Source organism: Parasteatoda tepidariorum, chromosome 11, assembly GCF_982258835.1.
Source record: "Parasteatoda tepidariorum strain Cologne lab strain chromosome 11, Ptep-v5.0, whole genome shotgun sequence".
Lineage (NCBI taxonomy): Eukaryota > Metazoa > Arthropoda > Arachnida > Araneae > Theridiidae > Parasteatoda > Parasteatoda tepidariorum.
This window is the reverse complement of record NC_141765.1, coordinates 46,498,335-46,515,076: the sequence shown is the minus strand read 5'-3', so window position 1 is coordinate 46,515,076 and position 16,742 is coordinate 46,498,335. Positions and strand designations below refer to the sequence as shown.

Genomic DNA, 16,742 nt, shown 5'->3' with positions numbered 1-16,742 from the left:
ATCCCCTTTTCCAGGGACACGGGTCTCCACGCACGGCAAACACGCGGGTGGTATCTTCCCATCTGGGTTCGATACAACAGGGTGGTATTCGAACACAGATGACAAGCCCTTACCAGTAAATTCGGCAACCACGACAAGGGGGAAGAGAAAGGAGAAAGTAGGAGAAAAGGGAGAGGAAACGGAAGGGAGGATAGACCACTAGGGTACCCCGGGGCGTGACTCCCTGTATTTACCTAAAGAAGGTAAACCCCCTCAGGGGAGCTGATTTATTAAATTGTCAATGTCTAATTGTGAAACATGTTCGTTTGGGGGAAGGTAAACAGAACAGAAAGTTATAAGCGAAGTTATTGTTATTTGAGCGGCAACTGCTTGAAGGTTTGTTTGAAGATTAATACTTGAAAATGGATAACTGTTTGAAATGAGAAGAGATACGCCTCCACATGCTTTATTTCCAATAATATTGTCTTTTCTTATGTGTGAGAATTTTCGTATAGTAGCCGTATGAGTTGGTTTAAGAAATGTCTCTTGTAGAGCAATGCACGCAGGATTATACACCTCTATTAAATTTTTAATGTCCGAACAGCTTGAATAAAATCCACGACAATTCCAGGTTAAAACTTTCCTCTCCATTATCTTTTAAGTTTTAATTTTGATTTTTTGGGAATGAGGTTAGCTGGCGTTTCTAACCCTTCATCTACTTGCATTTCTGGTTCTGGCGGGTCATTTGTATTATCTTCATCTGTACTCATTGCGTCCGAAAGCAACTGCTGGTCTTGCTGAGTACCATTTAACTGTTTTTGACGGAATTTAAATTTATTTTGTCTGCTTTTCGGGATGTATGTATGTTTGCTAAAACTTGAAGGTTGAGATAATTTTTTATGCAAAGCATTTACTATTTGAGGAGTTAATTTTAGATATTTGTTACTTTCTGTATTGTTTGGAGCTTTAGATTGAGTTGATGTGGGTTTTGAAGTGCTGGGTGCTTGTTGAGTAACTTGGGATGCCGTTGATTTCGATTTAGTAGATGTTTGTCTTAGTTTCAGAATTTTTAATCTCATGTTTTGCGCATCTAATTCAGCTATGTCATATTGTGTTCCTATTGATTTTGTTGGTTTTTTGGCAACAACTGCTGCATATGAAACATTAGGTATTGGTTGGGAGCCTAGTAGTTTTGCTTTAGCTTCGAAATAGGTCAGATTTTGTGTAACTTTTATATTTAGGATTTGTTTCTCTTGTTTCCATTTTGGGCAAATTCGAGAGTTTGCAGAATGGGGTTCTGAACAATTTATGCATTTTTCGGGAAGGTTACATGTTCTAAAAGTGTGGTCAGGTAGGCTACAGCGTGAACAAGTTTCTTTTCCTCGGCAGTTACTAGTTGAATGACCGAATTTTTGACATTTAAAGCAGCGTATTGGATTAGGAATATAAGGACGGATTTTACAGTTGCGATAACCGGCTTTGACATCAGTAGGTAATTGAGCAGTATTGAATGTTAATATTAGATGTTGAGTATTTATTATCTCTGTACCTTTTTTAATTGTTATATGGCGGGCGTCAATAACACCTTGGTTTGATAGTCCTTCTAGGATTTCTTCGATTGGAAGGGACTGGAGAGCTTTATCAGAAATTACACCTTTAGAAATATTCAATGTATTATGAGGTGTGACTGTTATGGGTATGTTGCCTATAGTTTGTGTTTTTAAGAGTGAAGTAGTCTGTTTTTCAGAGATAGTTTCCACTAATAAATCACCTGAGGGAAGCTGTTTAACATGTTTGGGATTGCCTATTGAAGATTCAAGAGACTTTTGGACAAGAAATGGGGATACATTAGATAGTTTTTTTTCGGTTGAGCTCAATATTAGGAATCTGGCTTTAGCTGGGTCGTAAATTGGACATTTAGATAGGTTAAAACTAGGTAAAGGGGTTGTTCCGCTTTTGTTTCGGTGTGCGGAACTCAACACCATCTGTTCATTATCTGCCATACAAAAAAATAAATCAAGTTCCACTATCGGCGGCACCACCCACCACAGAGTCCAACTTAGGGGATGTGAGAAATAGATAGAAATCTGTTACTCAACAACGATGCTAGCCAATAGCTATACGCCCGAAGGTCACCCCTGGAGCAGCCTCCACCCTTAACGAGGTGCTCAGTAAGTGACCCCGGGCTTGACCCTAGCCAACAGATGACATTCGTGACTGGCCGATTGATGCATACAGGCCAATATGCACCTCCCGTTTACCTGGAGCAGGGGCCAAAGCAGTGTATTGGGGTACCAGGATGCCCCTCAACTACCAGGATCCCCTTTTCCAAGGACACGGGTCTCCACGCACGGCGAACACGCGGGTGGTTTCTTCTCATCAGGGTTCAATATAACACCGAGCCAAGACGAAAAGTCCTTACCAGTTAAACTGGCAACCACGATAAGGATGAGAATTCATAAACATATAATGAATTGCAAAAAAAGGAATAAATATATCAACGTAATGAAAAAACTAATCAAAAGTTTAGAAACCAATGTTCTGTAAATGATATCCAGAATTTTATAGTAAATAAAATAATGTTCGCTCACTAGGTCAATAAAATGATAAAGTGAAAGTCAGGAACTCGAAACAGGACCGTCACAAGAGAGAAATTGAAGTATGGTAAGGTTCAGCTCGGGGCCCCGGGTGCGCCGTACCCGTCACACAAGAGTGTGCCCCTGGGGGGATCGAATTATCGAATCCAACGTCCTTAAAGTAAAAGAAAAGTTTATAGTAAGGATTGTCTCTAACGAATAAATATAAAGTAGAGTAATAGCCAAAATAATGCTGTCTTTTAAAATTAAATTTGTGGCACTGAGTTACAAAGTATTTTACTGTTAAAAGCTTATTATAGTTAGGGTAGTCTCGTGCAAGTTCGCCTAGTAGTAGTTCTAGTAGAAGATACTTATGCATGTGTGGTCAATGCGTCAACAATTCACAATGACTTCATATTTCCTCGGCAGAGTAAAACGCGTAAATGGTTCTATTTTAATCGAAGACTGTGCAATTTGTTATTCGTTTTTTCATTCCAATTTTATTGTCATTCTGACAGCAATGTTTAGACTGAGTATGTTTCTAATACCTGAATAGGTTAATGGTCTACTCGTAAGTTTTTGGGTGAATTTAACAAACTCATCTGTGCATTTGTTACCCAGAATATCAGAGTGACCAATAATCCAAGATAACATAATTATATAACCCGAATTGTGTAGTTTCATTTGTGTGGATAGAATGGGACTTATAATTGTTGTTTAGTGAAACAATACAGCTTTTAGAATCTGTATAGATGTTCAATTTTTCATGTGTTTGAGAAAGTATATATTTCTGATGCACAAGCTTCACATTGTAAAACTGAATACTCTGGGTGTAGTTCCTCAGTGATAATCTCGTCAGGCGTCACCTCTGCAGATGCAGTATGATCACCTGCCTACGAGGCGACGGTATACGTAAAAATAGTTTACAAGATCTATACTCTCTTTTATTTAATAAAAAGTATTTTTTATTGTGAACATTAGTAGCAGTAGTGCTTCAATTACGTCACACTAGAGCTGCAAAATGGTTTATTGGCAACAGTCTAGGGAGCATACCTGCGAGAGATCCAAAGAAATTCCATCGCAATTTTTATCCTAGAGTATGGATTTCCCGCTTTGGTGGCACGACGAGCTGCGCTCAAAGTTGAGCACTTTACGGTCGAACAGTTTAATGAGGACTGATACCACGCAGCCTCAGTTCCTTTGCAGACAGTTCAAAGAAGTGACCCCTATCCCCCGCTCAGTGACCACTGCCAGTGATACTTGATTTCAATGATATACTGAAACCGCGTCTTACGATCTGTCCACTGTTGGACTTAAACACAAGTAATGAAATAATTTAAGTTTAGTATTTGCTTCAAGAAAACCATATCAAGATTTAACTTACGCAATACTGTTATACACTGACTGCAGCATCCACAAAAACTAGCATTTTCCTTGAGGCGTTGATTTTCACCGCATTTAACATTTTCTGGACATTTCTGTTTATCGCAAAATCCAGGGGGACAAACTATTGCGTTGACAGTAGTCAATCCAATCAGCCCCAAAAATAGTATTTTCCACATCATTTTCATCTACCTAAATAAGAAACTTCTAAAACAAAAAAGAACTCTAGATAAATAAAAAAGAGAACTGTAAGTTGCATAAAATATACACTATAAAATATAAAACAAAAAGAAACTTTCTGGGGCAATAATAAAATAAGAGATTGAGATATATTGTTTCAGTCCCCTGGGCTTTATCACGTGGGCAATTTTTACGTAGAATTTACACAATCTTTAAGCGCCTGATGCAAACTTCTCCATACATGATATAGCACTTTCTTCGAAAAACAAATATTGCAGGAAATAAGAATATATTTATTTATCTACATCAAATAAGGGTTTGAGGCAACTTGAATTTCAATCTAACTTATCTCTGCATTGGATTTAGATTTTTCTGATTCTATAAATAGACAAAATTTAAGAATGATTCGAAATGTTTAAAAAAAATCGTATATTTAGGTTTTCTATTTTGTTATTAACGTCGTACTAATAGATTATTGCGACGGTCAAGAATCCCTTCTTAATAATGATTCAAAGACGGTGCTGAAGCATTTGAGAATTTCACTACTACAAACTAGATAAGAAATCAGATGATAATAGTAATAACCCGAACACTGAACCATGCCTCCCAACTGCCTAACCATGCATGGACTTTTCAGACTTTAAAGCCGCCAGGGAAATTACATTAAAATGAATTCTTAACTCAGCTAAGGCGCAATCCAACACCTAGCCTTCAGAACTTGTGTGTGAGTGCTAAAATTGTTTGGCGTAAGAACTAGGATTAGCAGGGGAATTGAACCCCAATCCAAAGAGAGCTAGACAAATACTCAACGCACCCCCTGATTAGGCGGCAAAGATCATTTAAGAAAAAATTTGGCTTTAGGGTGTCGCATTTGCAGAGCTGGTGTGCTTTTCAGTTAAGTAGCGTGAACATCTGGGTTAATTCTCAGAGAATTAAAATAAAAACTGAGCACTTATATCAGACGCATGATCATTTTGATGCCAAAGAAAAAATAGGTCATTTTCTACAATTGTCTACAATGCATATTTAATTACAGAAGCAACCAACATTTAAATACCGTTAAAATTATCGCTAATCCAAAAGTGAAAATGGGTTTTCCAAGAAATTTCAAAATTGTATTTGCATGGATGATTGTTCAAGTATTTAAGTTTAATAAAGTTAAAAAAAAGAGTATTCTGCTCAGCTCTTTTCCTTAAAAATACCGAATAAGTCATGTTTTGCATCACAAAGATTCGTTACATTTCATGACACTCCAAGTGGTGGATCTTACGACAGCTATTACAAATAACTTCATTCGTTTAAATGTGCTGGCTTCAGTATTTTTCTTATATCAATAGCATTTTCATGTTTTTTTAAAATACATTCAAGTTAAAAAATTAAATTAAAATTACTACATCAGAAATTAAAAAAAATGATCACTATGTAGCTAAATATAATTACTTATATTTCTACCAATGCATAGTTTCCCTTCTTACTGTTTTCTCTTTTTTTATACTTTTTTTTAAATGATTAATAGTGATTTTCTTAACTCTTATAATTTAAAAATACTAAAGTAGCATTTGCCTCTTACTTACCGAATTGAAAAGAATAAAAAACAATTCAGTATCAGTGAAATTGTTTGTTGTGGTATTAAGCAAAACTATAAGTTTATATACTAAATTCGATGTAATATAGTTTGTTTTAGCGCAGATGCTTGCAATAAAACAAATATTTTATGAGACACTCTTAGAGAAATAAATGTAGTTATGCAACACGCGCTTTAAAGGATTACAGCATACATATAAAACAAAAAATTCTGATGAGCTATTTATTTATATCATTGTGAAATGACATTGAGACAATTCAAATAAAATTTAAATCGTCATGAATATTAATGTAATAATAAAATCAGTCATGAATATTAATGTAAAGAGTGACTGTACAAATTCTTTTTACCCAACAAAGATCATAGGGGAAAAGAAAAGAAATACAGATTTATTTTTATGCTAAAAGAATATGTTAGACGATTAAAAATATTAAATGATGTTGCATTAAATGTAGAGCTTAATAGTACAAGTTCTGAAATTCTCTACACTACGCCTGACAAAAACGGTATTATGTAATTTGACACAAATCAAATAGTGCTATAAACTGAATTTGGTGCAAAAAACGGAAGACTGTATTTAGGAAAATTGAATAAAGATAGCTTAAAAACTGAAAAAGGGGTACTCAAATAAAAGAAAATATTCTTTCTGCACTGGGGATCATAGAAACCTAGTTATCTAAAAAATGGAAATTATTTTGCGGTGTAATTCATTTCAAATCAAGTGGGTCATTTATTTCAAAACTGTTCTTTTTTGGTATATACTTTGAATTTGTCAGTAGTTATTCGTTATTAGTTAGATGTACAGAGCACAAAATTAAAAACGGACAAACTGTGAGTGAATTCAGATGAATAGTTCATGGAAAATCGGATTTTAAGTCGCATTTTTTAAAATTTGATTTCACAGGAACTACTTGGCCGATTTCACTCAAACTCGTATTTTGCTATTTAAAATTATGTTCTTTAAAATGATGTAAAAATTCATGATATTATCTTAGGATAAACTAATTTTATAATTATGTGTGGCAGTTTTTCAATTCACTTGAAACAGTTCGAGAGATGGAGAAATATTCAAAAAATCAAATTAACAGTAAGAGGTTAAAACTTTAGATCGCTTTCCTGACTAAACTGTTCGGACCATATTTCTCGGATTGCAGCTACCCCCCCCCCCCCAATATTTTGGGGGGCAAAAATTTCAAATCAGTCGAAAGGTGAGTTTATTCAGAAAAATTACGTTTTTGTGGCTGATTCCGTAACTTAAAATATTATCTGCACCAATTAATTGGAATATTTGTGCTTACCCTCTCTAACCATTAAGATTAAGTCCCAGAAGGTAAAGATCCGTTTCTTAGATCAAAAGTTATTTAGGGTGAACCGTTTATTTTTTTTTTCTATTTATTTGACTTTTAGAAGTATAGAGAAAAGTTATTATTCAAATAATTCCACATGAAGTCTGGTTCTTTCACAGAAGTTACTGGCTCAAAAAACAGTCAATGCTACACTGTTAATTTTTTTCTAAAATTACTGCAAAATAACCAGCAGCTGATTGTCCATCCAATTATTCGTTAAATTTAACGGTTAGGAACATTTCTTTACCTTTACGGTTATGAAACCATTTAAAACTGGTAAGGTTTAAAAACCGTGATTCATACATAGCATGTCTTCAAGACAATAAAAAGGAAATTCAACTAGCCATTAGAGTTAGGTTATGTAAGGTTTTTTGTGTCGGACAATAGACATTGGAGTTAGGATGTGTTGAGTTATATTTTGTTAAATGAATCATGGAAGGTGGTTTAAATGGTTTATCTGCAGATGATACGGTCCATCTAAATTCCAAAGGTTTTGTGTTAAACAGCTATGTGATGCTAGCATCTATGCGTAAATGAGACTTTCGTATTTCAATATTCCAAGAACACCAATTGAAAAGGGATGGGCATTGGAAAATCTTCGTGTTTTAAGGAATAACAGAAATAGTGTGGTGTCACGGCTATGATTCGAACCCCGGTTCAGCCGGTCACTAGATTAACAGATAGGAACGAATTAGCAATCTCGGCTAGTGTATGTACCCAGCTGCAAGAAGTTAAGTGGCTTCATAAGGTTGACGCGATAAAATTATAGTTGTTTAACCATTTTTATGTAAAAAAAGAGTATATAAATGAATTTTCTCACATTTTACAGTTTGAATATCTTTTTTATGGTTATTTAACTGGTTTGGATGAATATGGTAAAACTACAATTAAATAAATTATATAACCATTTTTTTCTGAAAAATTTCGAACAGTGTATATTGCATCGATCGACATTCTCAATTAAAATAAAACTAGTTTGGGAACCAAGCTAAAACAGTATATTTACTAATCTCGGTGCATAATTAACTAATAATGGTAGTAAAGGTGTAAAAACTAAAAATAATTTAAAGGAGGCAAAAATGATCTAAAATTTATAATTATTTCTTACAATTATAGATAGTAAAGTGAAATTTCCCTTTCAATAAAATTGGATATATGCTTATCCTTAGTAAAATGTATCTGCAATATACCCTCTTCTTTTTGCAAAATTTTATTACCATTAGGGGTTAACCATAATTAAAGGCTGTTTACATTTTATCAAAATAATGCTATTTATAACTTTCAAGTGATGGGGATGCATTTATTTTCAGACGTAATAAATTAGATAAGAGAAATGAAAGCGCGCAAAAATAGAAATGTATGTTTCGATGTTCTGAAACTTATCTAAACCTTAAAAATGAATCTTCTGTTGTTGTTGTAGTTCATTTACGTCGCGCTAGAGCTGCACAATGGGCTATTGGCTACGGTCTGGGAAACATCCCAGAGGATGATCCGAAGACATGCCATCACAATTTTGATCCCCTGCAGAGGCGCTGACACTCCCGCTTCGGTATCCCGACGGACTGCACGAGAAGTCGAGCACTTTACGGTGTAATAGCTTAACGAGGACAAATACCGCTCACCCTCGGTCCCTACGCAGACTGATCCAAGTGGTCATCCACCCGCACACTAACCGCATCCAGTGATGCTTGATTTCGGTGATCTGCTTGGGACCGTGTCTTAACAATCAATCCACTGCGGGACATGAATTTTCTGAAAATTCTGAATTTATTATAAGAATTTAATAATAAGTTATGAAAAATAAATTGAGTGTAACAAAATACTATTTTATTTACTAAAGAATTTAACATTTTTCGTAAATTTTTTCCTTTCTAGTGTTAAGGACACGGGCCTGAATCGATTATACTGCTCCGGATTTAAACAACATTGCTTTCTCATAAGCTGATATGATGCTTGCAAGGTAAATTTATAAAATTACATCTAGAGTGACCTTTTTAACGTTGAAATTGAGGTATTTTCACCTGAAAATAGTTCTAATTCAATACAAAATTAAATAGTGCTAGTAGAAAATTTTGAACATAAAAATTTTAATTCTTGTGATGCAAATTTGTGTAATCTATCTCAAAAGTGTTCATTAGAATGTTAATAAAATAAATCAAGTCATAAAGATAATAAAATACATTAAACATAAAATAAAACATGAAATTTGAGCTGAAATTTTCTCAGAAAATTTCACCTCAGTTACAAAGTATGACGCATTTTTATAAAGAGTTTTGTGCATCGATATCTAAACTAGGTAGATAGTTTAGCAGCTCAAAATTTTGAAAATTCTGAAGCAACTAAATTAATTCTTGTATTGTTAAAAGTAAGAAATTTTTTACCAAGGACGAAAGAAAACGACTGCCAACATGCATTCTCATAGCTATCGAATTAAATATGCGTTTGAATTATTATGGCGTCTATATCCGAAATTGATTAATTTTTGCTCCTCTTTGCTGAAAAAAAATTTCACTGTAGCGAAAAGGTCGCAGTGTTGAAAATGACATGCTTAAACAATAGTTAACAACTTTACAGCATGTACGTAAAGATGTTTTTGTCAGATCAGACATCAGATTTAGGCTAGTCAAATGTTAGGTGAGAAAAAAGATCACTGGGTTACCTCCCATAATTGCTAATACTCATAATTTCTTCCAGAAAAGCAATCCCCTTGAGGAGCTTTTCAAAGAAAATTTTTTAAAGGCAAAAGCAAATATGAAACTATTTAAAATAAAACTCCATTTATTAGATTTTTCTTTATATCCCTAAACAAAGTATTTTATGGTCCTTAGCAAAGAAAAAATTTCCAAAACCACTACAGCTTTATAAACAGCCATAAATTTTAAGTACACTAAAGAGTAATATGAGGGAAAATGCATTTAAATGCTAAAGAAGAAAATTTAAAATCACTAGGGAACTTCGGGTGCATGTTATTCGCAATTGCATCCAGAAAAGCAATCTCCCTGAGGAACTTTTCGAAGTAAATTTTCCGTAAGAAAAAAGTACTTGAAAACAAATATAGAATTACGGTATACTTTTAAATTACAATTACATTGATTAGTATTTTTGTATGAATATTTTTTTGTCCTTGCCAGAGAATAAAAGTTACAAAGCCACTGTCTCTTGACATATAGACAAAAATTTTAAGTCGAGCAAACTTAATGGTAATATTATGAAGGTAAAGGCATTGAAGTATTAAAGATGACCAGTTTAAATATCCATGAACATGCTCTTAGAATATGAAGTGGGCAGACAGCTTTATAAGTAATCCTAGCTTTCTACTTTTTCAAAAGTTATATCAAGAGATTTTTTTTCTTTACCCTCGACCATAGACTACAGTAGAAACGTAAGCAAGTTTTCAACAAAAAAAGTTCAAAAATATGGCATTCCAAGCATTCCCGTTACAGCCTGTTGTGAGCGAGGGAGCTCTAATCTCATTAATTTTGTGACCAATTGCATTATGGCAGCAGGCAGTGCACATAAACCGCCTTTATTTTCCAGGCAAGCTAATGTTCATTTATTTGAAGCTATAACTTCAAACCACAACCGGGAATGAAACCAAACTGAAATTACAAAGCTAAAATAATTTGGTACATGACTGGTCCGAAATATTTAATGAAAGTAAATTGATAAAAAGCTTTCACAAAACAGTTTTAATATTATACAATATATTCTGCTTACTTAAAATTCGTAAATAGTCTTGAAGGTCTTTAGCACATATGCTAAAATTACGTAGGATATAGAACGAGCTGAGGTATATTTTGCACCACAGTCTCGTCTTCTGGAGTCAATTCCATAAACAAAACATTAGCCACAAACAAAACCGTAGTTCGTAGTTCACACTTAGAAACTAAGAAGTTAGTTACAGTTTACAGAAATCTTTATTTTGTACTATGTTTCCTCTACCATAAATTAAAATTTGCTGATGCTATTATTTTATTCTACAAAACCTTTTAATATTTTGAAGTAAATAAAAAAAAATGCAAAAATTTTACGGATAATACAGCTGAACTTTTCATAGAAACGTTTTTAAAATGATGTTTTAAGAACTTTCCAGATAAAGTTTTTACCTTAAACTAAATGATGTTGCTTTGCTGAAATGTTATATCTCTTTGCTATCATAATCTCTTTGCTGTTATATCTCTTTGCTGTGAAACTTTCAAAAGCTTTAAAACAATAAACCATGGAAGAACGTTTCAGGGAAAAAAATTCTCATAAGTTTAATTTAGTGTTAAGTTAAAACTTGAAATTTCAATTGAAAACATCTTCGTATAACTTACAAGAAGAAAATGCAAGATCACTAAAACGGAGATCGAATATAGTAAAACTCATCATGAGAAAAATATGTAAAAAATTTATTGACTTAAAAAAAATTTTCAAAAATGGAATCATTTAAGTGAAAAGTGTTTATAGCACTAGGGAAAGAATCGGCTTTACAGCTTTGACGACATTACTTATGAAATAAAAGTATCATAAACCAAATTTGACGAAGGAATAGACTGTCGTAAATTGGAATGGTAGAATTCGTATTTACTTGAAGATATCCCCTGATATTTATTTCTTCCATTTTACAAACAAACTTTGCGAAATGTCCCATACCATTTTTTGTAATTTCAGTTTGATTGTCTGTCAGAAAATAACGAATACTTCCTTTAGCTTAACTTGGTTATCAAATATCACTAATAAAGTCTTTGACTAAGCATTGTCTCGAATTTTAATTGTCTATGCTTATTTCATAACTCTGTTTCATGCATTTTGAGATAAACGTGTATATACAAATTTTTAAAAGTCACTGTAAATTATTAACAAAAATACTGCATACACACATACACAGACTGGCATGTTTTGAGTGATAAAATCAAAAAGACTGGACTATTTCGATTCGTTGGCCAGATTCAGTAAAAACTTAATGGTCGAATGCAGATTATGCTGGGATGTTTTGATCACTACTTTTATTGTGATTCAATTTTTAGAGAAAATATCAAAATACAGCATTTCTCAGATCATGCACTGCAATATCAATCAGTCGGCCACACAATTCTACTGATGATGATGATGATTATCGACGATCAGTTTTGGAGCTTTTTGCAATTTCCAGCTTATAGTTCGCTTATATCCAAGGTGGCGGAGATAGGTGGATGGTTATAGTATGCGGATAGATTTTAGGTAATGTATAAGATATTGTAGCTTTCGTTTATCCGTTGTTTCCATAAGGTATGAGAACGACAATGCCCCAGGTCCAAGCAGTATTTTTAGGATGGTGCGCTGTTGATCAAAGAGAGGGCATTCTAGAATAGTGTGATCGATATCGGAGATCGAACCGCAGTTGCATTTCTTGTCTGGAGCGAGTCCGAAGCGGAATAACTTTGCTTTAGTTGGATAGGATCTAGTACGGATTCTGGAGAACGTAACGTCTTGGTGCCTGCTGGAGAGGGGTAGAAGTTCGTTTTTATTTTGGCTCAGATGAAGAAAATCAGTATAGTATTTGCTATGCTTGAAGGCTGATTGCCTGGATAGTTGGTGGATTCGTTTAATTGATTGATAAGTATCTTCAATGGTAAATTTATCGTAAATTCTCGGTCTGGAGAGCGCTGCTTTTGCCAGCTCGTCAGCGATTTCCTTGCCAAGTATCCCGGAGTGCCCAGGAACCCATGCTATGTCTACAGACTGGCAAGAGGATGGGAGCGCTTCCATCGAGACTATGATTTGGTGTATGATTCCTTGAGGAGAGTCTGTAGCAGAATTTAGTGTTGTCAGGACAGAGAGTGAGTCTGTAAAAATTATAATTCGGGAACTTGTAGGGCATTTTTGAAGTGCTAATAATATAGCTATTCCCTCAGCTGTGAAGACCAAGCAAATGGGTGGAACGGATCCGGACATGGCTGACCCGGAGCAGGAGTTGTATATTGCCACTCCTGCCTTGTCTGATATTCGGGAGGCATCTGTATAGATCAGAGTGTGGTGCTGCCAATTATTGCGGACGAAGTCCCAGAATATAGTAGGTATTAAGTTCGGTGGTAGTTTCTTGTTTTGATAGGGGAGATTTGTGAGATGTATACGGACTTTTGAGGGTATTTTCGGAGTTCGATGGTGCATTTTAATCATATGATTAATGGTTATGCCGTGATCATTTAGCCAGCGTTTTGCTTGTAAGGGGAGAGCTGATTTCCTGTAGGTATTCGGAATGTGCAGATTCTGGTAAGTTATTGCACTTAGTGACTGATAATAGATTTGTCTGATATAAAACCGCGTGGAGATCATGTTATGCCGTTCTTGGAGATTCGTACAGCCTGCCTCCTGGTAAAGTAGCGGTAGTGGAGTCCACTTCGGTAGGCCCGTAGCTATCCGCAAGGTGGCATGGTACACCGTGTCAAATATCTTGCGTTCACTTTTGCTGGCGAGGGAGTGCAGGTGACAGCCGAAATCGAGCGTAGGCATAATGTATGACTGGACAATTCGGAGTAAATGGAAGGAGCGTGCGCCCCAGGATTTTCTTGATATACATTTTAGTATGTTAAGCATTTTTAGTGTGGAGATTCTTTTTTCTTGAAAATGATGGCGGTAGCTGAGGTTCGATGAAAAGTAAACCCCTAGAATGCGGATATGTGGCGTCCATATGATGGTTTCTCCCTGGAAGTGAACGGTGGGAAGGGATTCGATGGCTCTATAGGAGAAATCTATTGCTCGACATTTCCCAATGTCTGCAGAAAGGTGCCATTCTGTTAACCACTTCTGTAGACGTAGAAGGGATAGCTGAAGTTTGCGGGTTAGAGACGGCATATTCGGGGAATAGATTAGGAGGAATATATCGTCTGCGTAGATAAAGCAATTGACGCCGTCGGGAAGGATATCAAAGATGTCATTTATATATAAGATGAAGAGGAGAGGCGATAGCACTGATCCTTGTGGAACGCCTTTGCTGCTGCTAAAAGCCCTTGAGTATGTATGCCTCCAGCGCACTCGAAAGGATCTATCCGTGACGAAGCCACATATCCACTTATGAGGAGATCCCCTGATGTTATGTTGTAATAGTTTGTATGCAAGGCCATCTTGATTTGGCTAAGGATACGGCTGTTTGGAGTTCCACGAGTTGGAAAGGCTCTGATAGAGCTGAGTATGAGTCTGATTCGCTGGAGTCGTACGGAATGCACATAACTATTGGTTCTCTGGCGTAAAACTGACCAAAAAGGTCAGCCTGTTGATTTACGTCAAAGATGTGCTGATTTCCCCGCAATAGGAAAAGATGAGAGTCGGACACATGAGATTGTGTGCGTTGAAGATTTTTAAGTAACCTAAAGATGTTTGGGGAGGAGCCTAAGGAGCAACAAAGTTGAGACCAGTATTTTTTTTATTCCTTTTTAATCGTGAGTCGGAGGTGAGCGGCAATTTTCTTAAACTTGATCCATAGGGCCGTGTCACCAGAGCGTTTGGCCCGCCTCCATGCTTGTCTTTTTCTTCCAAGTAGGTGAGAGAGGTAGGAGAACCACCATGGGGGGGGGGGTATTTATCCTTCGGAAATTTTTGCCATCTGCGATTTTCCTGCAGTGTGTTAGTGCACGTCGAAGTGAATTCTGCGATTGTGTTACTGCCACATTTTTTAAGGTAGCGTTGATTTGAGTATAAAAGGTGTTCCAAAGAATTCGAGGACGAGAGTAATTCAGATCATGGCCGGGGCCCAGGCTGATGGACGTTTTTATGGGCACGTGGTCACTATCGAAGCTGTCCGCATGGACCTCATGGGTGCAGAGTAGATATAAGTCGGGAGATACAAGAGCCACGTCAAGCAGCGATGGTCTATGGTGCTGATCATAACGGGTTGGGGTCGATAAATTGAGCATGCAAAGGTTTTCTGATATTACATAGTCGAGGAATTGAGCAGACCCTGGTGAGTCACTGGAGCTGCCCAAGGCCCGATGGCGTACATTGAGATCGCCTACTATCAGAAATTGTGGTTTTGATTGGCGGACAATTAGTTCGATCCAATGTAGATCCAGCCTTCCTGGGGGGAGTAGACGTTAATAATAGTTAGTAGATGTGGTCCGACACCCGTCTCTACTATAATGCATTCATGTTCTATGGAGGGGGAAGGAGGAGGTTGTATTAGTCTGGAGGGATAACGGCTGTTAACTGCAGTGATGAGACCACCGCCTCGTTGTCCATTACGATCATGGCGATAAATAGAGAATGGTGGTAAGTTGAATGCATCTGAGTGCTTTAAAAAGGTCTCTTGGATGCATAAACATTTTGCGTGATTAAAATAAGATGTTCGTAACCATTGCCGTTTATTTGCAAGGCTTCTGGCGTTCCAAGAAACTATCTGGAACATGAAATTAATGGAGAGTAAAAAGGCAGAGAGATAACAAAAAGACACTTGTATCATTTGAATTATAAACGGCAGAGAAAAATTTGGGAGATTATTATCGCTTAAGATTTCTAGTGTGTCGTTTGTCCAACTTCACTGTGTCACTGATGGAAGTATTTGATCTGGCTTGTGGTGTATTTTTGAGAGAGCTCTTAGTTGTGGTATCTGTGGAGGTTTGGGATGAGGCCGGGCTTGAAATGCTTTGTTGCGATTGCTCCAAAGTGGGGATGAGAGAAGATTCCCTGTTTTGGGATACTTGATCTTTTGTAGGTTTAGCTGGAGGAATGGGAACTGGTTCGAGAGACGTCAGAAGAGAGGCTTGGTTGTTTTGCTCTAGAGAGCGGAATTTCTTTCTGGAGGAGTGAGGTTCGATTGAATTGTCTAATCGGGAAGTTAATTTATCAATGACTGTAAATAGCTTTTCAAATAGAACGTCCTGCCGTTGGGAGAGTGCTTGCAATTTGGAATCGAATGTAGTAACTACTTCTGACACTACGCTCTTGACTATGGACTTTATATTTTCCACTGTCGTTACTTGCTCGGATTTTGATATAGACGCGTAGGTAGAGGTGTGTTGTATGGGCTTGAACTGGCGTCTAGCTTCTGAGAATGATAGGTGGTTTTTGCTTTTGAACTCTAAGAATTTTGCTTCTTCCAACCGAGATGGACATGTCGGGAAATCCACAGGGTGATTCCCTGCACAGTTAATACAGGTTGGTTCAGTGCTGGCGCATTCTGAGAAGGCATGTGTCCCACTGCAGTAAGAGCAGCTTTGATGTTTGGCGGAGCAGTTTCTTGTTGCATGGTTGAACTTAAAGCATTTGGTGCACTGTCTAGGTCGGTCATAGAAAGGAGTTGGCTTTACGAGGTTGTACCAAAATTTTACTTCCGTTGGTATTGAAATGCCGTAGATTGTGATAAGGCATGTCTCAGATAGTGTTGAAGAGCCTCTTCTTGTAAATCTGCGAATGCTATGCACGGTTATGTCATTATATGATAATTCGGCTGCTAGTTCGGTGAGTGCATGGTCAAGGGGGATTTCTTGTAGTAGGAATTTTGAGGGGATATTTTCTGTTAAGATGCTAGGTTGGGTTTGGACTTCCATAATTTTAGTTAGCTTAGAGATTTCGATTGCCGTGTTCAAATTTGCTGTTTTAATAAGAAGTTTGCCATTTCTAGTGTGCATACAAGATATTATGTTTCTAGGTTCTGTGACAGCTTTAGTCAGATCCTCTTTCAGTATGATAGGTTTCTTCGGGAAAGAATTCTGTCCCATTGGGGTAAACATTATTGCG

At 36.4% G+C, this 16,742-nt stretch overlaps 1 protein-coding gene across 2 annotated transcripts in view; it reads right to left on the bottom strand.

Moving 5' to 3' along the window:
* The window catches only part of LOC107445719 (uncharacterized), a 72,336-nt gene that overhangs the window by 14,571 nt on the left and 41,023 nt on the right, over positions 1 to 16,742 (bottom strand). Inside the window, exons 1-2 of one of the 2 annotated variants that reach the window (XM_087155387.1) lie at positions 5,693 to 5,841; positions 3,940 to 4,145 (exon numbers count right to left, since the gene is read on the bottom strand). In XM_087155387.1, coding sequence (XP_087011513.1) covers positions 3,940 to 4,126 — 187 coding nt within the window. In that variant the 5' untranslated portion in view covers positions 4,127 to 4,145; positions 5,693 to 5,841. Of the gene's footprint in view, positions 1 to 3,939; positions 4,146 to 5,692; positions 5,842 to 16,742 lie in introns of those variants that run through there. The other variant, XM_087155388.1, reaches the window with a different exon arrangement.